The sequence below is a fragment of the Herpailurus yagouaroundi genome, unplaced genomic scaffold, assembly GCF_014898765.1.
Source record: "Herpailurus yagouaroundi ecotype Mexico unplaced genomic scaffold, PumYag 197, whole genome shotgun sequence".
NCBI classification, from domain to species: domain Eukaryota; kingdom Metazoa; phylum Chordata; class Mammalia; order Carnivora; family Felidae; genus Herpailurus; species Herpailurus yagouaroundi.
In genome coordinates this window covers 5,581,982-5,604,693 of record NW_024412428.1, presented here as the reverse complement: position 1 = coordinate 5,604,693, position 22,712 = coordinate 5,581,982, and the positions used below count along the sequence as shown (strand labels likewise).

The 22,712-nt window shown below is 38.0% G+C and overlaps 1 protein-coding gene across 4 annotated transcripts in view; it reads right to left on the bottom strand.

Annotated features, from left to right (window-relative positions):
• Window positions 1-293: 293 nt before the first annotated feature.
• CDK8 (cyclin dependent kinase 8) overlaps window positions 294-22,712 on the bottom strand; it is a 115,725-nt gene continuing 93,306 nt past the window's right edge. Inside the window, exons 5-13 of one of the 4 annotated variants that reach the window (XM_040448076.1) lie at window positions 21,035-21,092; window positions 18,535-18,666; window positions 11,319-11,462; window positions 8,759-8,828; window positions 7,935-8,007; window positions 5,068-5,165; window positions 4,362-4,440; window positions 4,084-4,239; window positions 294-1,581 (exon numbers count right to left, since the gene is read on the bottom strand). In XM_040448076.1, coding sequence (XP_040304010.1) covers window positions 1,456-1,581; window positions 4,084-4,239; window positions 4,362-4,440; window positions 5,068-5,165; window positions 7,935-8,007; window positions 8,759-8,828; window positions 11,319-11,462; window positions 18,535-18,666; window positions 21,035-21,092 — 936 coding nt within the window. In that variant the 3' untranslated portion in view covers window positions 294-1,455. Of the gene's footprint in view, window positions 1,582-4,083; window positions 4,243-4,361; window positions 4,441-5,067; window positions 5,166-7,934; window positions 8,008-8,758; window positions 8,829-11,318; window positions 11,463-18,534; window positions 18,667-21,034; window positions 21,093-22,712 lie in introns of all 4 variants that reach the window. The other 3 variants (XM_040448075.1, XM_040448077.1, XM_040448079.1) reach the window with 3 other exon arrangements.

The window sequence follows — 22,712 nt, the reverse complement described above, 5'->3', positions numbered from 1 at the left end:
TATTTGGGATAAAACAAATTGTTCTCAGCATAAGACAGAATTACGCCTTATTCTAGAAATGGAAAGCTCATCATAATTCTTTCGATTAGAAAGGTGTCTACTCCACATCTATCATAGTACGAAGTGCAGCAAAGAACCCGTATATACATCCTAAGTCATTACTCCACTACAGAGGTAGAATATATAGACATTATTAATGAAAACAATCACAGAGATTTATTTAGAGGCCACTTGTTAAGGCACATTTTAAAATAAAACACCTTTGTGTATATAAAAATACAGCTGACTCCATATTTTGATTTATGAAAAATAAATTTATTACATAACACCTTGTTTTTAACAATGTTCAATTTTTTTTTTTAATTCAGAATACTTGTGTCATTCATGTAAAATAGTTTGATACAGTACATTGTATGTTATAGGTTTTTTTTTTTTCCTCAAAAATCCTAAGGCTCTCCTACTCCTTCTCCTTTGCTGAAGTAAGGGCACCCTAAACAACGTGCGAACGAGTTTTAAAAAGGAAAATTAACTGAACAAAATTTTAATAGCACTACACCAACCAGCTTTAAAATCGGGACAGGATATCTGAATCGGATGCCGCACCTTTCAGAGGAAGTTATCATTCATGCTTTTTTCATCTTAAAGCATGCTCACTAATCAGCAACACCAACAGGAAAAATAAAACACTGTCTATGACAATCATTTCAGTTTGTTTGCTGAACCAAACAGGTTTATATCAATGACAACATATTTAATTACTATCAAATAGCAGCTTTAATACCAGTCAAGTCATAGATTGAAAATAAAAACGAACTTATAAGTTGGAAATTAATCTTTGGGAGTTTTGAAACCTTTCTGGAAAAACTATGTGGCTTCTGTACTTTCAAAAAAAACCCAAGCAATAGTCTTGGTCAAAAAACACTGATTAATGTAGAAAAATGAATCAACCCACTGATAAGACACTAAAATGAAAGGTGTACCAAAATAATCTCACTTTGCGTCTTGGTGATTTTGTTGGGTAACATACGCCGTATGTTTCAAGTACCAGTTAAACTTGTGTGTGTGTGTACTATTGGTCAGAGAACGCTGTTACACTGAAAGAACTCACCACATACAACGACAAATGCTCGCCCTAGCACATTTCACAGCTTCAACTGCTACAGACTGTCACTGAAAACAATGCATTGGTCAGTCTGAACCATGTCAAGTAAACTATGGAAGTAGCAAATCCACAACACAAACTGTGCTAGCACTTTCTTTCAAGTCTAACTCCGGAACAGGTACAACTTGGAAGCCACTACCCCGGTCTGTGAAAAGTGGTGGAACTTGGCTACTGGACAGTCTGAGGATGTGAGCGCACAGTACACTCCCGTGGCCCATGCCGGGTTCCCGCAGGGAGCTGCACCGTCAGTCCACAGCGCTAGCAACGGTGCACGGACAACATTCCAGCGCAGCTCAGTACCGGTGTGTCTGGTGTGAGTACTGTGGAGGCTGCTGGGAGGTAGCTGAGTATCCCATGCTGCTCTGTGGCTGTGATGTGCTTGGTCCAGGGTTGGGATAGGCAGCATGTGGATTGGAACGCTGGAAAATGGAGAACGAGGGAGACATGTGAGTCAGACGTCTCTAAGAGTCAGCTCCATCCCGAGCCAGCAAGGCTTATGTGTGTTTAAAATGTCACTGATTTCAAGGCAGTAAGAATTTCAAAGTCTTGTGCCATACACTAGCTCTAGACGGAACATGATGAAAACCCCCAATCTTTTAATATCAGCTTTTCTTCGTGGAGGTCAGAGTATTGCCAGCCAACAATATCAGGCTGAGTCTCATTACAATGCTGTGCAGTTCGTTGTTTCTCTAGAGCAGTAACCTCCCTCTTCAAGCCATTTTGTACCTACTTGATAAGTAATAATTAATTTGCTCGAGTTGTTTATAAATGAACTTAGTGATGGACACACTAAGAAATTCAAAGCTAATTTACATGCTAGTTTCTTCGGTAGAAACCTCTCAACATGCTTGTGACTGAAAAATAGAAAAAAAAATGAACAGGGCAAGAAAAGGTACCACGGAATAATTCTCTTTGGCATTTAATATTTTTATGCCCTTTAATGAATCTTATCTTCTGCTACAAGGTATACACAAAAGTTCGTAGTTATAGAAACGTAACAAGAATGGTATTCTCAATTCTAAAAAGAGCACAAAGGGAAAGAACAGTGATAGCGTTTAGAGACCTCTGATTTTGACCTGTTATATTATTATTCCCATTCCTGCACCTCTCCCTCTCGTATTATTAGCTCCCAAGACAAATGTGGTAACTGATTAACTGTAATTTACTACTTTCCTCTTTCAAAGCGTAGTTAATAAATCATACAATCCGAAATTCTGCCAACCCTAGCAAAATAGAATTTTAAAAGAGGGGACACGTGAAATCGAAGTCACTACAAAAACCAACCACAATGAGAACACCAAGAAACAAAGAAGTGCAGCAGCATTTTCTTGGTTTCAGTAGCAAAGGTCCAAGCACTGCTCCGCTTCATTCTAAGGATGCCTTAGTGTGCAAACACACTCTTGGGCCAAGAAGGATGCACTCTTTCCATCCAGACAGGGAGAGAGAGATGTCTGAACAAACATCAACCCTCAGAGATGTCTGCCCTTGACGTCCCTGCTTTGTTCCTGGAAGAGAGCTGCTACCCCAGCGGAGTCTCAAGAATTCCCACCGTTCGGTGGACTGGCCCCCTCCTCAACCAAAGCGAAGAGCGAAGATCTTATTCCTGAACCGTAGTGGCAGCTCTGGGAAGCTCACCGGTTCAGTAAGATCTCCTTTTCTCTTTTGGTAGGTAAGTAACTCTAACCGGTCAAGCTTTCAGTGTCCTCTCCACACTGAAACCCGGCTGAGTTGGCAATACGATCAGAATGAGCAAGGAGGTGGAATACGATTTTCAAAGCAGGTCTTTCTGCAAAGGAACTGACAATGTCACTCGACAGGACCCACGAGCAGGCAGCCTTGGCAGTCGGATCTGAGTCTGTGTCCTGGGTCTGCCCCCGGCTCGGCAGGGGAACACGTGAAAGCTATGGAACCTCTCTGAGCATCAGTTTTCTGAGATAATGATGAAATAATGTAGGTTTCATGCTTAGTATAAAAGCTAGCAGAGTAAGTACCCAACAAGCTCTTATCATTACAGTCACCACCAGCATCACCACCACCACTTAAGAAGCGCTTACTAAGGGGGCGCCTGTGAGGCTCAGTGGTGAAGCGTCTGACTCTTGATCTCGGCTCAGGTTCCTGAGTTCAAGCCCCGAGTCGGGCTCTGTGCCGAACGCTCGGAGCCTGCCTGGGACTCTCTCTCTCTTTCCCTCTCTCTCTCTGCCTCTCCCCAGCTCACGTTCTCTCTCTCAAAATAAATAAATAAACTTGGGTGCTACGAATGCTACTAAGACTTCTGATGGCAGGAATGATGATGAAGACAGTAAGAGTGGTAACATCCGTTAAGGACTCAAGGCAGGCCAGCCACTGTGCCTCAGCATACGTTCTCTCGTTAAATCGTTGTTACAACTTGACACTTGCCATTGTCCATTTCTGTAAATGAGAAAACTGGGAACATCTGAATGACTTACTCAAGGTTACCCAAAAGTCAGTGGCTGGGCTGGGATTTGAAAGCCTGTGTGCTTAATCGTTATCGGTATACGGCTGTCTCAAAACCACAGACAGCACTGACTGAGCTGCTGCTACAAGTTAAGGCGCTAGGATTTATCACGGCTACTCTTACAACAGCTACCAGTTAGACTTGGCTACTCTCATTTTACAGACGAAAAACTAAAGCCGGGAAATGTCACATTGTCTGTCCAAGGTCACAGAGTTGATAAATGGCGCAGTTTAAGTTCGATCATTCTACGCCTGTCTGGTTCCAAAGCCAGCTCCCTCTACTGTATCGGTCAGTGTTTCTCCATGCCAGTGACACTCGTGTCAGTGTCATTTCCCCAGGTACACAAAAGTCAGCATTTTTCTTAGTTATACTGCATTTCCCAAAGGTCACGAACCCACATAGAAGTATGGATATGGCAGGCCAAAACAAAACACACTAGAAATACCTGATAGTCTGAGGTCATGATTAGTCCACCTGAGGTAGTGGTCGGAGGGACAACTCTCACTTTTTTCAACGGGGGTCCCTGTGTGTGACTGCTGTCTTGATTCCCTGGGTGACCAGTTCCATTAGTATGGTTATTGCCCTGCTGCTGCTGCTGGTTCTTCTCAATTGGTTAAACAGAAAAATAAAGTTCAACTCAGAAGGAGAACCAAATGCAAGCAAAATTATCTTCACGGTCGCACTGGCCACAACGAGAGGCAGGAAATGTACTTTAATACTTACTTTGTCTCCTTTGTCATCAGGTTCTTCTTCTGTCAAAAATTCTCGTTTGGGGTAAGGGATCTGACAACCGGCAAAAACGCTGATCACAAAAAAAAAAAAGGAGAAATGATTTCCAGTATGCTAATCGATATTTCAGATCCTTCATTTTAATCTTTTAAGGTGGGCTTTGCCTCCGTATTTGTAAACCCAGCACTCTTCCTGCAGCTGTGAAGAGATGACTCTTCTAACCCGTGACATTACAGCAGGCCGTGGGAGGGCTTTTCAGAACTCTATAAAAATAATCGATCATCGAATATGACTCAACTTCCTTCTGGCCCAGGCTTACTCTTTATGACTATACCCGAAATGTAGAGGCCAGCTGCAACGTCACTGCTCTTAGGGAACGAGATCTGCAGTTGGGAACACAGAGTGTGAGTGCAAGCGGTGAGCGGCCTCGGGGAGTCTGAGGGGGTGGCAGCACCCACACGCGACCCGCCACCAAGTAACGGGAGTGCACCTGAAACTAGAGCCGGCAACGTCTCGCAAAGCGAGACACGGCCAGAGATGCCTAAATGACACCTCGGTCATCAGAGCTCATTTCTGGCTTATTGTGGGGATTTCCTCAGGTCCTCCTGTCACAGGAGTGGCAACTTGGAGTTGGTAGCTAAAATAAAGCACGCTCCAAAAAATTCCATCGTGCTGGTGAATTAATACATGGGTCACTTACTCTGATGTAGGAAGCGGATCTTCTAAGAAGTAGGGATCCTGCATAGCCTGTTCTGAGGTAATTCGCTTAATTGGGTCCATGGTAAGCAACTTCTGAAGCTGAAACCGTAAGTCATAAAAACGTTACTGCGTTACTTCCCGTAGTCATCTCCTCGGACACATGTGCGAAGTGTATGTTTTTTGGTGAAAATGCCACCATTTGAAGGTATTTATTCCCCCAAATTAACAACAGGAAAACTTATTTTCTATTTAATGTAGTAATTCACATTTAGTCATTCTAATAATCATGATCTTACTTGGTTCTCCTTTCAGAAGTAACTAAACGTATGCCTTACTCCAAACCAATGACCCACATTATCTGAACTGCTTTGCCCAGTTTAGGACAGAACTAAATTCTTGTCTTTTCTATTCTTTTTCTATTAAGGGGAAACATTATTATAACACAAATAATAAACTGGCCATGTGTGGCTATTTAGATTTAAATCCAAATTAACTAAAACCAAATTAAACTAAAAAAACAAAACAAAACAAAACAATTTCTCAGTCCTATCAGGTACATTGCTAGAGCTCAAGAGACACATGTGGGTAGAAGTTAACCTATGGGATAGCACAGATCATCAGAGAAAGCTCTCCTGGCCAGTGCTATCCTAGTCTAAATAAATATGATGCTTGATACAGAACTTGTAAAGTACAGAGGGGTTATGAATGGGAGACTCCAAGGTTACTGCTTGGGTCAAGTCCTGACTTGACATTTATGAGCCGAATGACTCTGGACAAGGTGCTTACTCTCTTTGTAATCCCATCTGTCAAAGGGAGATTAACAATCGTGTCTACTACCAAAGGTTTGTTTTCAGGATTAAATGAGTTAATGTATGGAAAGCAAACATAATGGTACCTGGCACAAAGACAGTAAGTGTTAGCTGCTATTATTATTGTTATTGTTACCTTGCTACCTATAGATGTCGCACTCACGTGAAAATGTAGTATTTTTTGGTTAAAACATAGTTGACCGAAAGACTTTACGAACTAACATATTTTATTATTTACTTATTTTAGAATGTTTGACTTTAACATGTGATTTAAGAGCTTATCTAAATAGTGGTCTCTCAGCTTCTCCTCTTTGATCTAATGCGGTGGTTTTCAGACGTCAGAGTACATCGGAATCACCGCTCGCGCACTTCCGAAAGCAGACCGCTGGCCCCGCTCCCAGAGCTCTGACTGGGATGTCTGGGCAGGGGTCCGAAGAGCTGCCTTTCCACCAAGTTCCCAAATGACTCTGGTGCGGTGGACCAGGACCACTCTTGAAAACCAACAGACGTGCTGAGACTTGATGGGAGAGGGCACAGAGGACAGAAGGACATAAAATATTCAGAAATACAGAAGACATGCCGGGATGGCGAGATTTAAATTTAATTTTGATGAGATTTCAGTGGAAGTGCAGCTTCAATTTTAGAGTTGAAAGGAAAAGCACGGATTTGCCATTTAAAATAGTCAACAGTTTTAATGGAGTTACGTCCGAGTTTTCAGATGGGCCCACACAAGGTAGGTCACCCTAGCAAAAATGAACAAATAAGGTGCAAGGGAAGTCTCTCTCTGGGATGTCAGTGGTGATGGTTATGAGAGCCACTTCAGACCATGTCAAAGAGCAGCAAACTGGGGGGAAGGAAGGGCAAACTGTGACTTTCAGTCTACCACTATTACCATTATTTTGCTAGAATAAATAATCCGTATGTTGAAGGATCTAACTTACCTTCCTATTTGGGTCCTATTTCAAGTATGTTATAAGAAACCATTATTTGGATAATAATATATTGTGTGCTAATAAGATAGGTTAAGTACTGCTTTTTAAGTTGCTAATAAGATATGAAATATAGGATATAGGACATGATATAAAAATAAGTAGAAGGTGTAGGAGCAGAAGCAGTAGACAGAGAAGAAAAAGCAGAAATAGAAGACATGTTTGCAAGTGGCCTGGTACTGTAATAAAGGAAAATATAATCTTTTCAAGGCAAAAAAAAAAAAAAAAAAAAAAAATCCCACTTAATGAACTCATTTAAAAATACCGAGAATAAAGGATTAAAATTTTAAGCCAAATATAATACAGCCTGCTCCCCCAAATTTCCAAGTATGTTATATAACTTTCTTAAAAACATAAAGCTGAAAATCATTTTTAATTGTAATGATGTAAAAGTGGAAATTAAATTGTAAACAAATTTAAATCAGCAATAGTTGAATATAATCTCATAAATTATGATAGCGCATGGATTCTTTCAGTTTCTAGGTCAAATTATTTTTCCATTATAGAGTAATAAATCACGCAACTCTGATATTCTTCCAGAAAATGCAAACAGTGCACACCACCACTGAAGGACTTCTAATACCCAAGTCTGTAAGAGTATCTTGGGAGTTAAAAATTTTATAAACAATCTTTCAAAGATCTGAAATATAAAATAACCTGTAAAAATTATTTCTGAGCAGTGGGATGGTTTTTCTTATAGATTCTTTGAAATATTTGGAACTTTTAAATAACTGATGAAAACCAATAAATGTAACTCTAAAAATGTTCTCGACAGCCTTGATACAAAGACAACCTTTAGAAAATCTAATATAACTGAACATTAGTCTGTTAAACCATGTTATGGGTTTGCAAAAACAAATATTTTCATGCCTTTACTAAGATGCACCAACCAGATGTCTGCATTTACCATTACTCTAAATAAATAAATAAATAAATAAATAAATAAATAAATAAATAAATAAAAATAAAGTACTCTAAGAGTGCTAAGTAACCATATAAAATGACCCCAAAAAACCTCTGGTTGGGCTAATCAAGGGGAAAAAAAATTATTATTGTTCTCTAAAGCTTACCAAGTGGAATGCTTTACTATCTGGTTTAACTTTATGTTTTTCCATGTACTTGATAAGGCTGCAGTTGGTATACCTGAAAGAGAAATACTATGAAATACCTATTAGATTTTGAGGTTAATTTTACATTGGCTGAGGATTTTCCAAACATTTTAATAACAACCGGTACAGAATATGTATAAAAAAATGGCGTTATCGGCATAGCATTAGATCAATTTCATATTTCATTCATGCGCACTAGTCACTTACGAATGGATACCACTGATTAAACACAAAATAATTTCATAAATAATATATACTGAATAGCATTTTTTATATAACTACAGGTCAAATGTTTAATTCAGTCTTTTAGTATAAAGAAAATTTTTTTTACATTTGTCACAGGCCTATAAACTGTCCTCTCTCCCAATTCTCTGATCTTGCATTGCAGATAAATGAAATATTCCTTCTTCTCTGCTAAAGCCTACGTAAAATGACTACACAACCCAGGTGGGGAGGCAAGTCAGTGCTAGCAAGGCTGGGTATTTCAGTCTCTTACTGCTTCAGCTATGATACTTTCACTGATGCCGCTTCCAGAAAGTAATAGGTACAGAAAGGGTTTTTTTCTACCCAAATTAGCTACTAAAATTAGCTGTTTATCTTCTTTATATCACGTAAACATCTTGAGCAATACAGAATGCCATAATGTAAAATATTTATTAAGTAAATAAGTAAAATTGTTTGTTAGCATAACCTTGTGTTCCATATTCTGTCGAGTACTCAATCTTATACCTAAGTATTGTGGGAAAGCAGAAATCAAAAAAGGGTCTACTTTCTTTCCAACTTACGTATTTCTTCTGAAATCTTTCATTAATGTTGAATGTTCGGGCATCTTTTTTATATCTTCCCAATCTTTATCTGTGGAATACATCGATAACATTTTATGTTGTCTAGGTTCCTGTTCTCGAGAATTTTAACAAGAGTTACCTCAATTTTTATTACACGCCATACACTTTGACCTTCCATGAAAGCACAGATCTCAAATAATTGACTAGCTATAGAAACGTCTTATCTTGACCTATAAATACAATTCTCATCCCTTGCATAGCATTAGATCTCTATCTTTTTGAGTTTATCTTTTTAGTGCCTACTTTCCATAGAATTTACTATCAGTTACCTCAATTTCTTTTTTGCCTCAATTTCTATAAGTAGAGGGGAGTAAGCTATTAATAAATATTTCTATTATTAAATCATTCTATTTCTGTTTGTAAAACTACTTTTTCCCCTTTTCCACTCAATACCTTGGTTAAATCAGCAACCAATCTCTTCAATGACAAAGGTAGTATCTTTTCCCTCCATAGCTATAAGATGCACTTTAAAAAAAAATATGACCCTCCTTACTTTCACTTTATTAAATACACTGCTTTACGTCAGCAATCAATGTAAGCGACAACAATTGTCTGAAATAGAACAGGGTAGGATATAACTAGTATGCAAAAAAGTCAGCTGGTGGCTTGGCTAGTTTCAATAACGGTAACAAAAACAACCCCAGCTACTAGGTACATTAGGTGGAAAATGTTTCAGTTAGTTCTGCTGGCCTTAGAGTTGCTTGAACAACGCATGCTAGACAGCTTGTTTTTTCCATCACTACCAATGGACTTTTACTGAGAGACTACCAGGTGCCGTAGTACAACAGGTAGTACAACAGGTAGCTTAATAGCTACCGTTAGTTTTTAAATGGCCTTCAGAGGTTTCCTTCCACTTACACAAACAGCTACTACCTATCCTCCATAAATATCACATAGTGTAAAGTCAACTAAATACACAACTCCTGCATGGAATCTTCTCCTTATTTCCTTGCTCTGATTTCTCTATTTTGTCAATTTCTCAAGCTAGAAATCTTGATAATCTTTTACTTTTCCCTCAAGTACACACTTCCTATAAACAATTCCATTTTTGTCCTTTACTTCCCATCCTTTTTTTTTTTTTAATCACTTACACCTGGAGTACCGTGATACAGGCAAAGAGCTGGCTTGCAAGGCTTCGGTTCCCTCTCTTTAACTGACTTTTACCCACCACCACACGCTAATCTTTCTAAAATGGAACATAAACCACATCACTAGTTTTCAAGAATTTATCGTGGATTCTCTTGCACATTAAATCTAAACCCTGCTGCCTACTTTTCAAATTTCTTATAAGCTGAGCCTACCGTAACTATGGAACTACACATTAAGAATCATCTCCTACAGAAGCCACCCCCACTTTCACCTCCTTGTAAGCCATATTCCTTTGCCTCGGGCCTTAGAGATGGTGGACACATCCACAAGTGGGAAGAAAAGACCATTCTCCTCCACCTACTCCATCCATAGCTATTATTTAAACATTCTACTTAGAGTACCACAGTATAAACTCCAAGAAGGCAAGAGTCATGCCTGTTATATCAACAAGACTGTATGCATAACTCAGTGCCTCCACGTGGCAGGTACTCAAATATTTAGTGAATAAATACAATTCCCATCACAAAAAAGCAGTCTTCACAGAACTGTTGACCAATTCTGCAGAAAGGTAGTATTTGTGTTAACACTCCAACAAGGGAATGAGAAATTATAACTCCCAGGTATTTCTGCATTAGTCTTGAGTTACCCTGACCTGAGAAAACTTCCTAATGAGAAACCATTTCTAATAAGTACCTCACTAGCCAATGTTATGTATGTGTTTTAAGCAAATATCCATTATTCTAGACTTCTGGGGAGTTTTTGGTGACTGATGAACTACCATTCTGTGGTATAACAAGGGATGGAGACACAGCTGGTGAGGTCTAACGCCTGTGATGAGACACCTTAACAACTTTCTCCCTGCCGCTAATCAGTGCACGCAAGGTTGCTGTTCTAATAGAACACTTAAAAGAATGTTCTTACCAGCCAGGGTGATAGAGCAAAAATATTCTACGTTTCATATTATTCAACATAATGTGATTCTGTACAGTGCCCTAAATGTAAATAATGTTCAAAATTTACACTCAAATCCCAAGTAATGGCATTATTATACGTACTGCCGGACCAAAATACATACTACTGAATTTTATTTATAGTTTCCCCTGGTAAGAACTAAAGGCACCTTTTAATACAGATATCGCAAACATGTTATCATTTCAAATATTAAACAACAAAACAAAACAAAATAAAATGAAAGGAAAATATACTCCTCGAATTCAGAAGACCCACAAATATCTTTACGCTAATAGGTGAACTCTAAATTTTGCTATTTCTAAGGATCTTTGATTAATGCAAGTCACAAATATAAAGAACTGAGTAAGAGTGGCTTTCATCAGCTTAACACCTTTCCAATGAAGATATCTAAGTTTAAACAACAGTGATTTAAAAACAAAAACAAAAACATAATGTGTACCTGCAGGAAATCCCATTACATTGAATATTCTGTCCAGCTGGTCATGGTGATAAGGATTACTAGTTTTGATGTCCTCTTGTCGACAGTGAAATATTGGTTCTGACGTTAGTAGTTCTGCAAATATACACCCTATAGCCCAAATATCTTTAAAACAAAAAGAAAAAAAAAAAAAAAGAAAAGAAAAAAAAAGGAAAGGAAAAAAGAAAAAGAAAGGAGGAAAATAAAGTGGTTCTTTCCAAAAGAAAATGCATTTTTATCGTGGTGGGGAGTGGTTTCTTGTTTTCCTAATAAGTCATATTAATTCCTAAAGCAATTATAATTTAAAATATCATGGAATACTGTTTGTAAATATATTCCCACCCAATCCACCCCAATTTTTCATTCCCTATTATACTTCCATTCCACCCAGTGGCTTCATTCCAAATTCAAATCAAATTTATTACCTACATTTTTGGCAATTTTTAAATGCTTCAAACATTACCTTATCTATGAAATACATACAAAGCTACATATGGAGCACAGGAACCACAAACAAACAAAATTAAACAAAAAATAAAACAAAAACAAGAAAACCCAAATAGCCTTTGAAATTGGGCATACTTGCCCAAAAAAAGTCAGCACAATTTTTTGAGGTAAAAATATTTTTTCTTCACCTAGTTTATGTACTTGCTAATTTGTAAAGTCTAATGATTATTCTCTCATGCAAGCAAGGTCATATTCCAATAAGAAAAAGACAGTGCCTGACCTCAAATATTCTAATGAAATCACATTTCTACTTGAACAGCTTTTTTTGTTCAAAGTATTTCTTTATGCTACAGTAGCATCAGATTTTCCAATTTAATAAAGACAAGAAAACAGGGAGCAAAATTCTACTTCAAGAGGCACAAAGGGTATAAACTCACTGGAATTACTTATAAAAGCCAGGCAAATGTATGCCTCCTTAACCCAACAAATTCCTTTCATTCACTTTAAGATATAGGCTAACTTTCATTCAGACTGAACTTTTACTCAACAGAACTGTTATTAGTAGAAGAAAGAGCTACATGCCAGTTTAGAATTTAAAACTGAAACTATTTAGTTTCCACTCTTGAGAAAGCCCTAAGCCAACAAGGTTGACTTCTCCATACTAGTAAGTACAACAGTGTGTATATAGCAGACACTCAGTCAGTGGTTTTCGACTGATCTTATAACCATGGTAAATAGAAATAATGATAGAGGGAAAAATAAAAATCACTGTTTTATTAAAGGCAATTAATCAGGTATGTTAATAACTGTCACATAAATAGAAAATGAGAAAAAATGTTAATTTACAAATTCGCTGAGAATTCCTAAACTCTAAAACTGGAATACAGATCTTGAATGTAAAACTATCACATGTACATTTCAGAGTAACAAGTTAATCGCCTATTTATTAGAGATTACACAACACACTGATGACAAGCGATTTTTAAAAATGACGCTGTGTTTGCGTATCAGTTTTCTCCCATATCAGAGAACCAAGTCAGCCAATACCACCATATGGAAAAGTACCAAGAAACACAAGCCAAACTATATTATTTTTAGTGTCAGAAAGTACACGGAAAAAAACGATTTTGTGATTATTCTCTTTAAATGTGTGCCAAATAAATAGCTTGACCTATGATAATCTCAATCAAAGGGAAGGGAGACAAACTAAGTAGCATCACAAAAAGGGGCTGATGGGTCAGTCTGCATGTGTAAAACTCTACTCACAGCACCCAAAAGACCGGACAACTCATTCTGGTTAGCTATGAAAAATTCTAAAGAAGAAAACAAACTAGGTAAAGGAAGATGAAGGCAAGTAAGTCGTGTAGCTATCCTTAAAGCTACACTGCTTCTAAAATAAAAAGTCAGAAAGTAGGACGAAATAGTTTATTAAGCCCTGCCTAACCTTACCCTAATACCCCTTTGTATCTTTTCTACTATCTCTTACCTTTTAGCAATCTCATCATCCTTCCTTTCTTCAAAATCCTGATCCAGACATTAATCAGAAAGTTAAGTTAGCTACAAGCAGGCTATTATTTCAGATAAATTTCTAAATCTGTGTAAATAAGTCTCTCCTTCCTATCTTGCCTGATTTTTTTTTTTTTTTTTGGATTGTGCCAAGTTCATGAAAAAGTCCCTCCCTGTTCACCTCCCTGCCTACGTCCTTCTAGAAGACTTTCCAAGGTAAAAAAAACCTATGTATCTTATCTCCTTCTCAGAATTTGTAATACTTGTGTATAGCTACTGAACTAACCAGCCAAAGTAGATAGGAATTAGCATGCCATGTAGACCCAAGGGAAGGGGGGCTTGTTAAATAATGTATTAATCAACAGATGTATTAATAGCAAGTGTCTACTTTAGTTAAAGAGTAAATTCTCATTTCTCTTTATCTTATAATGCATTTCCCACTTAACAGAATGCCACATAATCAGGGGGCATTCAGTTATTTGAGAACAAACATCTGAGTGTACCATACTTTAGTAAAATTTTAAGACTGCTTTAGTGATGATTAAAAACTGAAACTCCTCTTTCAGCCTGGTCTACAAAGTCAACCAAACAAAACCCCAAAATACTTAAAACTGAATTAAACTTTGTCACTGGGAGTACAATGTTTACTGACCCGTTATTTACTCGCTCTGGTTTAATGATTCAGCTTGCGGTTCTACAGAAGTGGGTAAAATCTGTTGGCGACAGCGGGTGGGTACAGCATTTCCCTCTATGCTCTTTTGCTGCTTCTTAATATCCTTCAGTGTAACATAATCCACTAACTACACTAGCAGATTTCACCCTTCTAAAGGATGCCCCTGAAACGAACTACTGAACAAGTAATCTGTGCATCAACTACAAAGGTTCTTCTATCAGCTGCTCAAACCACAATGATCTGACAGGGAAGTAAAAACACCAGGCAAGTTCTTTGATAAGTAGCTTTCACGGTGTGTGGTGTGTGGAATTTGTTGAGTACTTTAATGGACCCTTAGGCTACTTACACAGGTAATAGGAGGAATGCGAATGTGGTGGAGAGACTGGAATCAAGGAAGAAGTTTCCTTTTTTATTCCCTTATTCTATTTTTAAAAATTTGTGTTAAAAATGGTTTATGTATGATTTCTCGCTTTCAAAAAAGTAATTTGAAAGGTATCTATATTGTAACACTTTTGAGTCAATGTCTGCATAAAAGAAAAGGGCTTTCCAAGATTGATCCTGGCCAAGCCAGGTATTCATGGGGTGGGGACCACCACCACAAAGGGTCTGGCACTGACCTTGGTTTCAATCATCTACGCTCCAGTCAGTCCCCTCTGCAACTTCCCTCCCTCAGAAGCAATTGTTTTATCCAACGTCACAGAACTTTTGGATTTAAATGGGAATCTAGGAGATGATCTAGGCTAAATTCTCACTTTCAAAAAATGAGGCTAAAGAACTAAATCTTTGCTAAGGGCGAGCATGAGCGCGTATACACCGCCCTCCCGCCCCACCGAGTGACGGAGCTAAGGCTGCAAGTCAGATTAAGTTGCGTACGTTTTGGCTTCTCTTGTTTCTCTAACAGTTATCCAATGAATTTTGATGATGAGAGGGAGCAAAAGGGGAAAAATACGAAGAAAGACCTTCTCCTTTCCAAATTATAAAGCCATCTGGACAACTGGCTGGTAGTTTAGCTTTGTGACAAGCAGCCCTGCATCAAAACTGCCAGACTAGAGAGTCTCCTCGTGAATAGTAACAGGTTATACAAACTGCAGTGTTCACAATAAAATGTTTCTGGAGAAAAAGATAATAAACAGTTTAAGTCAGAGACACAAGCTTCTGTGATGGTGTATTTTTTACTTAATTTCAATCAATTCAGAGTCTCAAGTTTTCAGTTGATAACAGCTAAGATTAGGCAATAACTTCTTTGTATAGTCTGTTAATGTCTTATCAAAAATAACCCTGCTCTTACATATTCATTTCTAGATGGAAAAAATAGCTATGCATCATATTAGTTTATATGCTAAGCACTTAGAACACACGTATAAAAAAGATAACCAAACATGTGCCTAGGTAATAATATGTACCCCCAAAACAGGGCTAGCTTCAATAACTTTTACTTTTCCTTCTTTGTAACTGACTTTTCAAAAAGTATTCTATTTTGGAGTAATTTCAGACTTGTATAACAGCCACAAAGCACAGAGAAGTCCCATATCTCCCTGACTTAACTTTATCTACCTTTATCTTTCTATAAAATGAAATTGATGTCAAAGCAGGTACAAAGATTAGTGAACATAAAGATTTTCTGAGGGCACCTGGGTGGCTCAGTCAGTTAAGTGTCCTTTTGAGTCTTGATTTTGCCTCAGGTGATGATCTCACGGTTCGTGAGTCTGAGCCCGGCGCTGGGCTCCGCGCTGAGCGTCTAGCCTGCTTGGGATTGTCTTTCTGCCCCTCCGTAGCTCATGGGCTCTGTCTTGCTCTCTCTCAAAATAAATAAATAACCTTTTAAATTAAAAAAAAAAAAAAAAAAGATTTTCTGAAGAAAGACATGTTGGGCTCAGATTAAGACAGGGGAATAATCACAAGTATTTCTTCTTTTCCCTCATTTATATACAATGAAATGGCAGCAACGTCCTTTCTGAACAGGAGGAAATCCCTGGGGACAGGATTCGCTCATTTATTCAACAGAGAGTACCGAGTTCTCGCTGTGTACCCTGTAGGCACTGGCCTACCAGGGTGACCAGCTGGGCAACGTCTATCTACTTGAGTGGATTTTAGATACTGTTCAATGTTACCACGGCAGTAAGCTAGAAGTGGGATGGGGAAGGCAGGGTGACTGTATGATCACAGCTCTCCCTGAAGAGGTAGCGTTTTGACTAAGATCTGAATGGAAAAAAAAAAAAAAAAAAAAAAAAAAGAGACTGGCTATATGAAGACCTGATTTGGCAGAGATATGTAAGAACACTTCTGGAAGCTGGAAGGCGACGGAACAGCTCAGAGAAGACCGAAGGCCACAGTATTATTGCCGAGTGGGAAGCAGGCCTGTCCTGTACAACTTCGTGAAGAGTCTGTCCTTGCAGCACCAGTTACAAAGTCTGTATTCTATAAACAGTTCATTCTCCTTCCCCTAGTCCCCTCTGCTGCCCTGGGGCTATACAAAACTTGGGCCCAAAGTGGAAAGCCTCTTCCCTTAAAGAATCTGAATGGACTCGGGGCAAAGACTCGTGCATGCTGACACTTGGGGATCCCCCTGTTAAAGTTCTCTGCTAGATTACCCTAACGTCTGCCAATCAACGAGCCCTATGATCTGTGTACACAAAGTTCGCAAGCAGCTTTCTGTTAATGTGACTCTTAAATATGAAGAGACAGGAAAGGATCAAGAACGCGACGTGTGGAAGGGAGACACCGAGACAAATTAATAAAAAGGGAGCCTATAAAGAAAACACAGGTAATTATTCCAGGAATACAGCACTGTCCTCACAGATATTCAAGAAGCTTCTTTCCATAAGACAAAAAATTAACAGAGAATAAGAAGGGGTTCTAGGAAAAAAAAGACAAAAGCAGAAAAACAGAAGAAAAGTGGTATAAAGGATTACCCCCAGGAGTCCAATATCTGCCCATACTCAGTTTAGGAAAGAGAAACACAGAAGGCAGACAGAAGGAGGGGTGCCTGGGTGGCTCAGTCGGTTGAGCATCTGATTTCAGCCCAGGTCATGACCTCACGGCTTGTTGAGTTCGAGCTCCATGTCAGGCTCTGTGCTGACAGCTCGGAGCCTGGAGCCTGCTTCCTAATCTGCGTCTCCCTCGCTCTCTCTGCCCCTCCCCTGCTCATGCTCTGTCGCTCCTGTCTCAAAAATAAATAAACATTAAAAAAAAGTTAAAAAAAAAAAAAAAAAGAAAGTAGACAGGATGAAATCAAAAGACTAGTGTCAGAGTTTTCTACAGACTTTCCACTATGAACTTCAGGATGAACGTGCTCACCAAGGAGCCAGCACGTTACTGTGAAATACAACGATAAGAATTCTTATCTGTTTTCGAAAGAAAAACCACCGAAGTAATCCACCAATGAATAAGACTGGCATGAGACTTCATGAGCGACACTAATGACACAAGACAATGGGGGAGCATCATCAAATTTTGAAGGAAAATTATTTTGTACTTAGAATTTTAAAGCTGGCCAAACTGCATGATACAGTATGACACAGGCATTTTTCAGAAACACAAGAACTAGAAAATTTACCTCCCTTCCAAAGCAAGTTACTTGAGAATATGCTATAGCAAAATAATAAAGCCCAGAATGAAACATATCCAACACAGAGGAATTTAAAAAAAAGAAAAGCCAGGATTAAAATCAATCCAGAATACAGCAAAGCGTAGATGACTTCAGGATGGAGTTAACCAAGGGACAGAAAAAAAGCAGGCTCGATGTCATTCTGGAGAACGCAGAGCAGGTTAAATAAGCAATAAAAACACACAATAAAGGAGAAAAGAAAAGCAAAGCACATAAGAAAAGTACTCAATGACAAAATTCAGCCAAATAAAATGAGGCGGAATAAAGACTCGGTAATGGAAAAGAGGTGGTCAAGGACTGTGGTAGTTGAGCACTGAATTCATTATAATACACAACCTGAGAATAAATGGTGGGAATTACAGCTGGCAAACAAAATTAATGTCATAAACATCAACAAGCTAGTAATAATAACGATGACAATGACATTTCTAAGATAGCTTATAAACTGAGAGGTCGGTGTGGAGGAAGTACAAGAGTACTCATTTCCCAGTCGTTCATTGTAGGGAGGTAACCAACAGAGTCAAAAATTGAAAAGTGAATTAAGATGTTTCCAACTCCTACTTTTTCCATAATTTTTTCCCCTTAACTCTAAGGGGATCTTTTAGAAGTTAATACTCCTTTTGCTGAAAGAAACATTTGTCTGAAGCTTAAGGGTTTAGAAATTTTACTGTGCTTACTTCTCTTTTCAAGTAAAATTAAATTTAAAATACACGTTTACTTAGAATGCATAGTATGATCCCATATGTTTTAAGTTTTAAAATATCTATTTATCTGTCAGAGAGAGATGCTTGAAATAATACCCTCCTAATGCTAATAATGGTATTTCTAGGTAAAAGAATTGTAGGACCGTTTTTGTTCTTACTTTTATAATTTTCTGTATTTGATTTACTATATAGAAATATGTATATTTTACAACAACAAAGCCACTTTTTAAATGTCATGGAATTTTAATTAGTTCTACTCACCAATAGCTTTGGTATAGTGTCTCGCTCCAAGAAGTAATTCTGGGGCTCGGTACCAGAATGTTACGACTACTGGATCCAAATCTGCTAAAGGCTTCAAAGGTGAATTAAATAATCGGGCAAAGCCCATATCAGCTGTAAAAAAAGATAATAATAATGTTGAGTCAATAGATTTTTACAAATTTAATTGACTACTCTAATTTTACCATTGTTATTTCATAAGATAGGAAAAAAGTGCTAAATTTGCAGGGCAGGGGGAGTGGACGGGGGGGGGGGGGCACCAAAAACGTTTCATCCCTTTCAACAGCCTAAATATAAACCAAGTTTGAGATCTTCAATCTTGTTAAACTCTTGTCATTTGCTCTTCACCTGGGTTACAGAGAGGCTCTGCTATCAGAGGTCAAGGGTGACCCTACTCCCCTGGGCAGATTTCTTTCCACCTGTCGCACCAATGCTGGGGACAGGGTTGTTAAGCTGCACGTCCATTCTTTGTACTGGTAATAAGCATTGAGACACCAGATCAGTTACAGTAAGGCCTTCCATTATTTGCATCAATAAGCCTTGTTCACTGGGATCATCAGAAGTTGACGATACAGTATGTTAACACCACTATTTCCCCCCATTTATTTTGGCTGAATTTTATTAGCTTAACTTTAAAGATTCATAGTAACTTTTTTAAGCTGGAAAAGACTTTTTAAAGGCCATCTAGTTCAATCGCCTCCCTTTTTTAAGAGGAAAAAAGAAGAAATTTTCAAAAGAAGAAATTAAATGATTTGACAAATGTCATAAACTCCTAGCTCAGAACGGGAGCTGTGGCATTTGACAGTTTAGTAAGTACTGTAGTTATTCAGGCATGGCTGTTTGTCCTACTACACTGTAATCTTAAAGGCAAAAACTGTCTTTTTTCATCTGTGTCTTTTAGAATCTACTGTCAGTACACGTAGCTTTTGTCAAATACATGTTGAATGAACAACCAATATTTATACCACCTATCAAAAATGTCAAGACTTATCCACCGTTTGTTTGGTTTTGCTCTCCTAATATCCATTTTTAATGAAGTAGGCCCTTGTCTAACCTACTCAATTATGGAGGTTAAAAAAAAAACAACACAGAAATTTGGCAAAGAATTAAAAACATGACTCACATTACTAAATACTGGTTTATAGAAGAACTAGTATTTCTTCTTAAATGTAAATGCTTTAAGTCACTGGTATCCCCCCAAACTTGCTAACATCATACACATTATATAGAAGTATAATTCCAAACTAGATTTTAATTTGTTATATAAGATCTCCCCAAATCTTATAGTAAAACCATGCCTATAACTACTAGTTGGCTGAATCTTTTCTACTTTGCATGCTTTGAACTTACATTTGAACTTGATGCAACCAAATTGGGCTTTTTAAAACACAAGTAAGGACTTAATAGCATTTGGTGACTCTATGGTAAGTACTGACAGGGCCTAGCTCTTAAAGGGAGTCAATGACTAGGAGCACTTTGAGGTGCATCAAATGTTTGTGATACTAAAAAATTTGCAAGGTTTGTACGATAAAAGAACATTCTAAGAGTCTAATTAAAAGCGTAAAGTGAGATCTGGGGACTTTATAGGGGAGGACAGGGAAGAGGGATTAGCAACACCTAGGTTTTTCTTTGTTGGCAAAGTGGTACAAATCAGATGATAATTCAGATCTATATTAAATCTTCAATCAGAAATCACTATTTACTTTTTTGTATACTCCCACAAACCTGCTGCCTTTAAATAGAATTTAGTTACAACATTTCTTCTACCCACACACAAGACAAACTAAATAAATGCAACAAACACAACTTGGAAAAGACAATGAAAAAAATAACCAGTTAGAATAAATAAATTTTAGTTCTATCTTTATAGGTACCAAACCAGAAATGGGTAAAGTTTTGCTTTCATATATAAGAAAACAGAGCTATTAGAAAACACGCCAAGGTATAGAATGCTTGTTACTTTTTTTCCCCCATTAGGCAAAGGCCTTCTATAGTAAGACAGGCTAGTTTGAACTTAAGGTTCTGTACCTATCCAGCCTTAACGGTTTTCCTAGTTGGTAATTTCTGATCTAGACAAGGTCAACAGAGGCATATGTTCTGATCTAATCTGGCTCAGGTGAACAGAACTGACGGTATAATTACTAGTACGCTGTATGCCCTTGTGACTAAAGGTGAGGCTGGCTTCTAACAGGGATAGAAGCCACTCACCTCTATAGGCTATTTTTAATGAACGCAAAGGTTTCTAAGAAACTTCCATGGTTTATTTTATAATTAGAACACTTCAATCTCTAAGGATTGTCTGACACCTTTTAAGAGTGTGAAACATTTTTCACTTTTAATGTAAACTCTTTAGAAATGGCTTTGATCAGATGGAACTACATGAATATATGCATATTATTACAGCAAAAATTAGAAGTGATACAGCTGCCTGCAAAAGTTTTAAAAGAGTGCTACGCTGTGACTTATCAAAGATAAAACATACCAATTTTTACTCTTCCTCGCTCAGGACCTTCACCCATAACTAAAATATTAGCAGGTTTCTGTGGAAACAAAATAGTGTTTTTTTTCAGTAGACAGTAGTGGTTTCTTTTAAATAGACAATATGCCAATATAACATAAATCCACCTTTAAAAAACCTCATTTACTCAAAAATTAAAATCGAACACAGGAAGTCACCAAGGAAACTTTGTGTATATATGCAAAGCAATATGCAAACTTCATGAAGGCCCAAATATGGCAGTGCTCTTCTGCATGTAGAGCGAAGGCTTTTCTTGGCCCTTTTATCAGTCTGTTTTCACTACTGTGGAGCATCTGACAGGAAGTTTAAATATTGTGCTTCCTGCCAACTTATATATAAAATGCCCTGCAACTTTAAGGGAAAATGTTATCTTCAAAGATGACTTCAATCTAAGTAAAAGGAAGGAGGGAAGGAGCCACCTGATATCTCTGTTCTTTTCTTTTGAAATGGCAAAGTAGGTACCTATGTTTAAACAAATAAATTCTAGAGAAATCAATTTACTAAATTCTTTCCTACATGAATTAGCAAAGTTAAGAGGAATTTTCTATGACCTCAATGGCTTCGAGGTTTTTATGTTTAAATAAAAAGAGAAGCTAAAATTTAAAGGGAGATTTTACAGAAGTAAAATTTCAGACAGTGTTATAGTCTCTAAATTAACTGTCATCTACAATCTGTTAGAGTGAGTGATATCTACTATACTGACATGTGAGGTTCGCCCCCTCTTCAGCAAGAAGTAAGAAGAGGGGAAGAAGGAAGGGAAGGGAAGGGGGTCACGGGGGGGAGAGCAACCCCCAAAACTTTCTCACCCTGCTAGTCTGTCTACTTGGTCTTTAATTCTACCAGTCTGCTAAACAGAAGTGAAACTAGATCAGAACGCCCTTCAAACAGATCAAAGGAACCTTAAAATTAAAGATTTTTATGAAAGCTGTTTACAGTAGTAACCAATTCACAGGCTTGCCTAACCATATTTGGTAACAGCCTCCATGCTATTACTGACAAAATGGAACATAGAATATATTATTCTTTTTTTTTTTTTTCAACGTTTTTATTTATTTTTGGGACAGAGAGAGACAGAGCATGATCGGGGGAGGGGCAGAGAGAGAGGGAGACACAGAATCGGAAACAGGCTCCAGGCTCCGAGCCATCAGCCCAGAGCCTGACGCGGGGCTCGAACTCACGGACCGCGAGATCGTGACCTGGCTGAAGCCGGACGCTTAACCGACTGCGCCACCCAGGCGCCCCTAGAATATATTATTCTACCAACTACTACAGATCAAAAATTTTTCCCCAGCAAAAAGAAAAGAACTGCTGAAATGGTAGCATATACATTTCAGAAATTACAACTCCCTACATTTTTCAAGGTGCGGAAACTAGGCACCAGAGAGATTAAAGGACTTGCCCTGTAAGTATAATCTACAAGATTGGGGCAACAGTAAAATCTACCCCATGTCTTAAGCCTAATGCTCCCTTCCTAATATATCATTTTGAAAGTAACTTTGTGAATCAAGTTTTTCAATTAATGCATACTGTAATAACAATAACAATGATAATGATAATGTTTCCTTCAAGAAAAGGTTTTGGAACCTCTATCATTAACACACACACACACACACACACACACACACACACACACACACACACA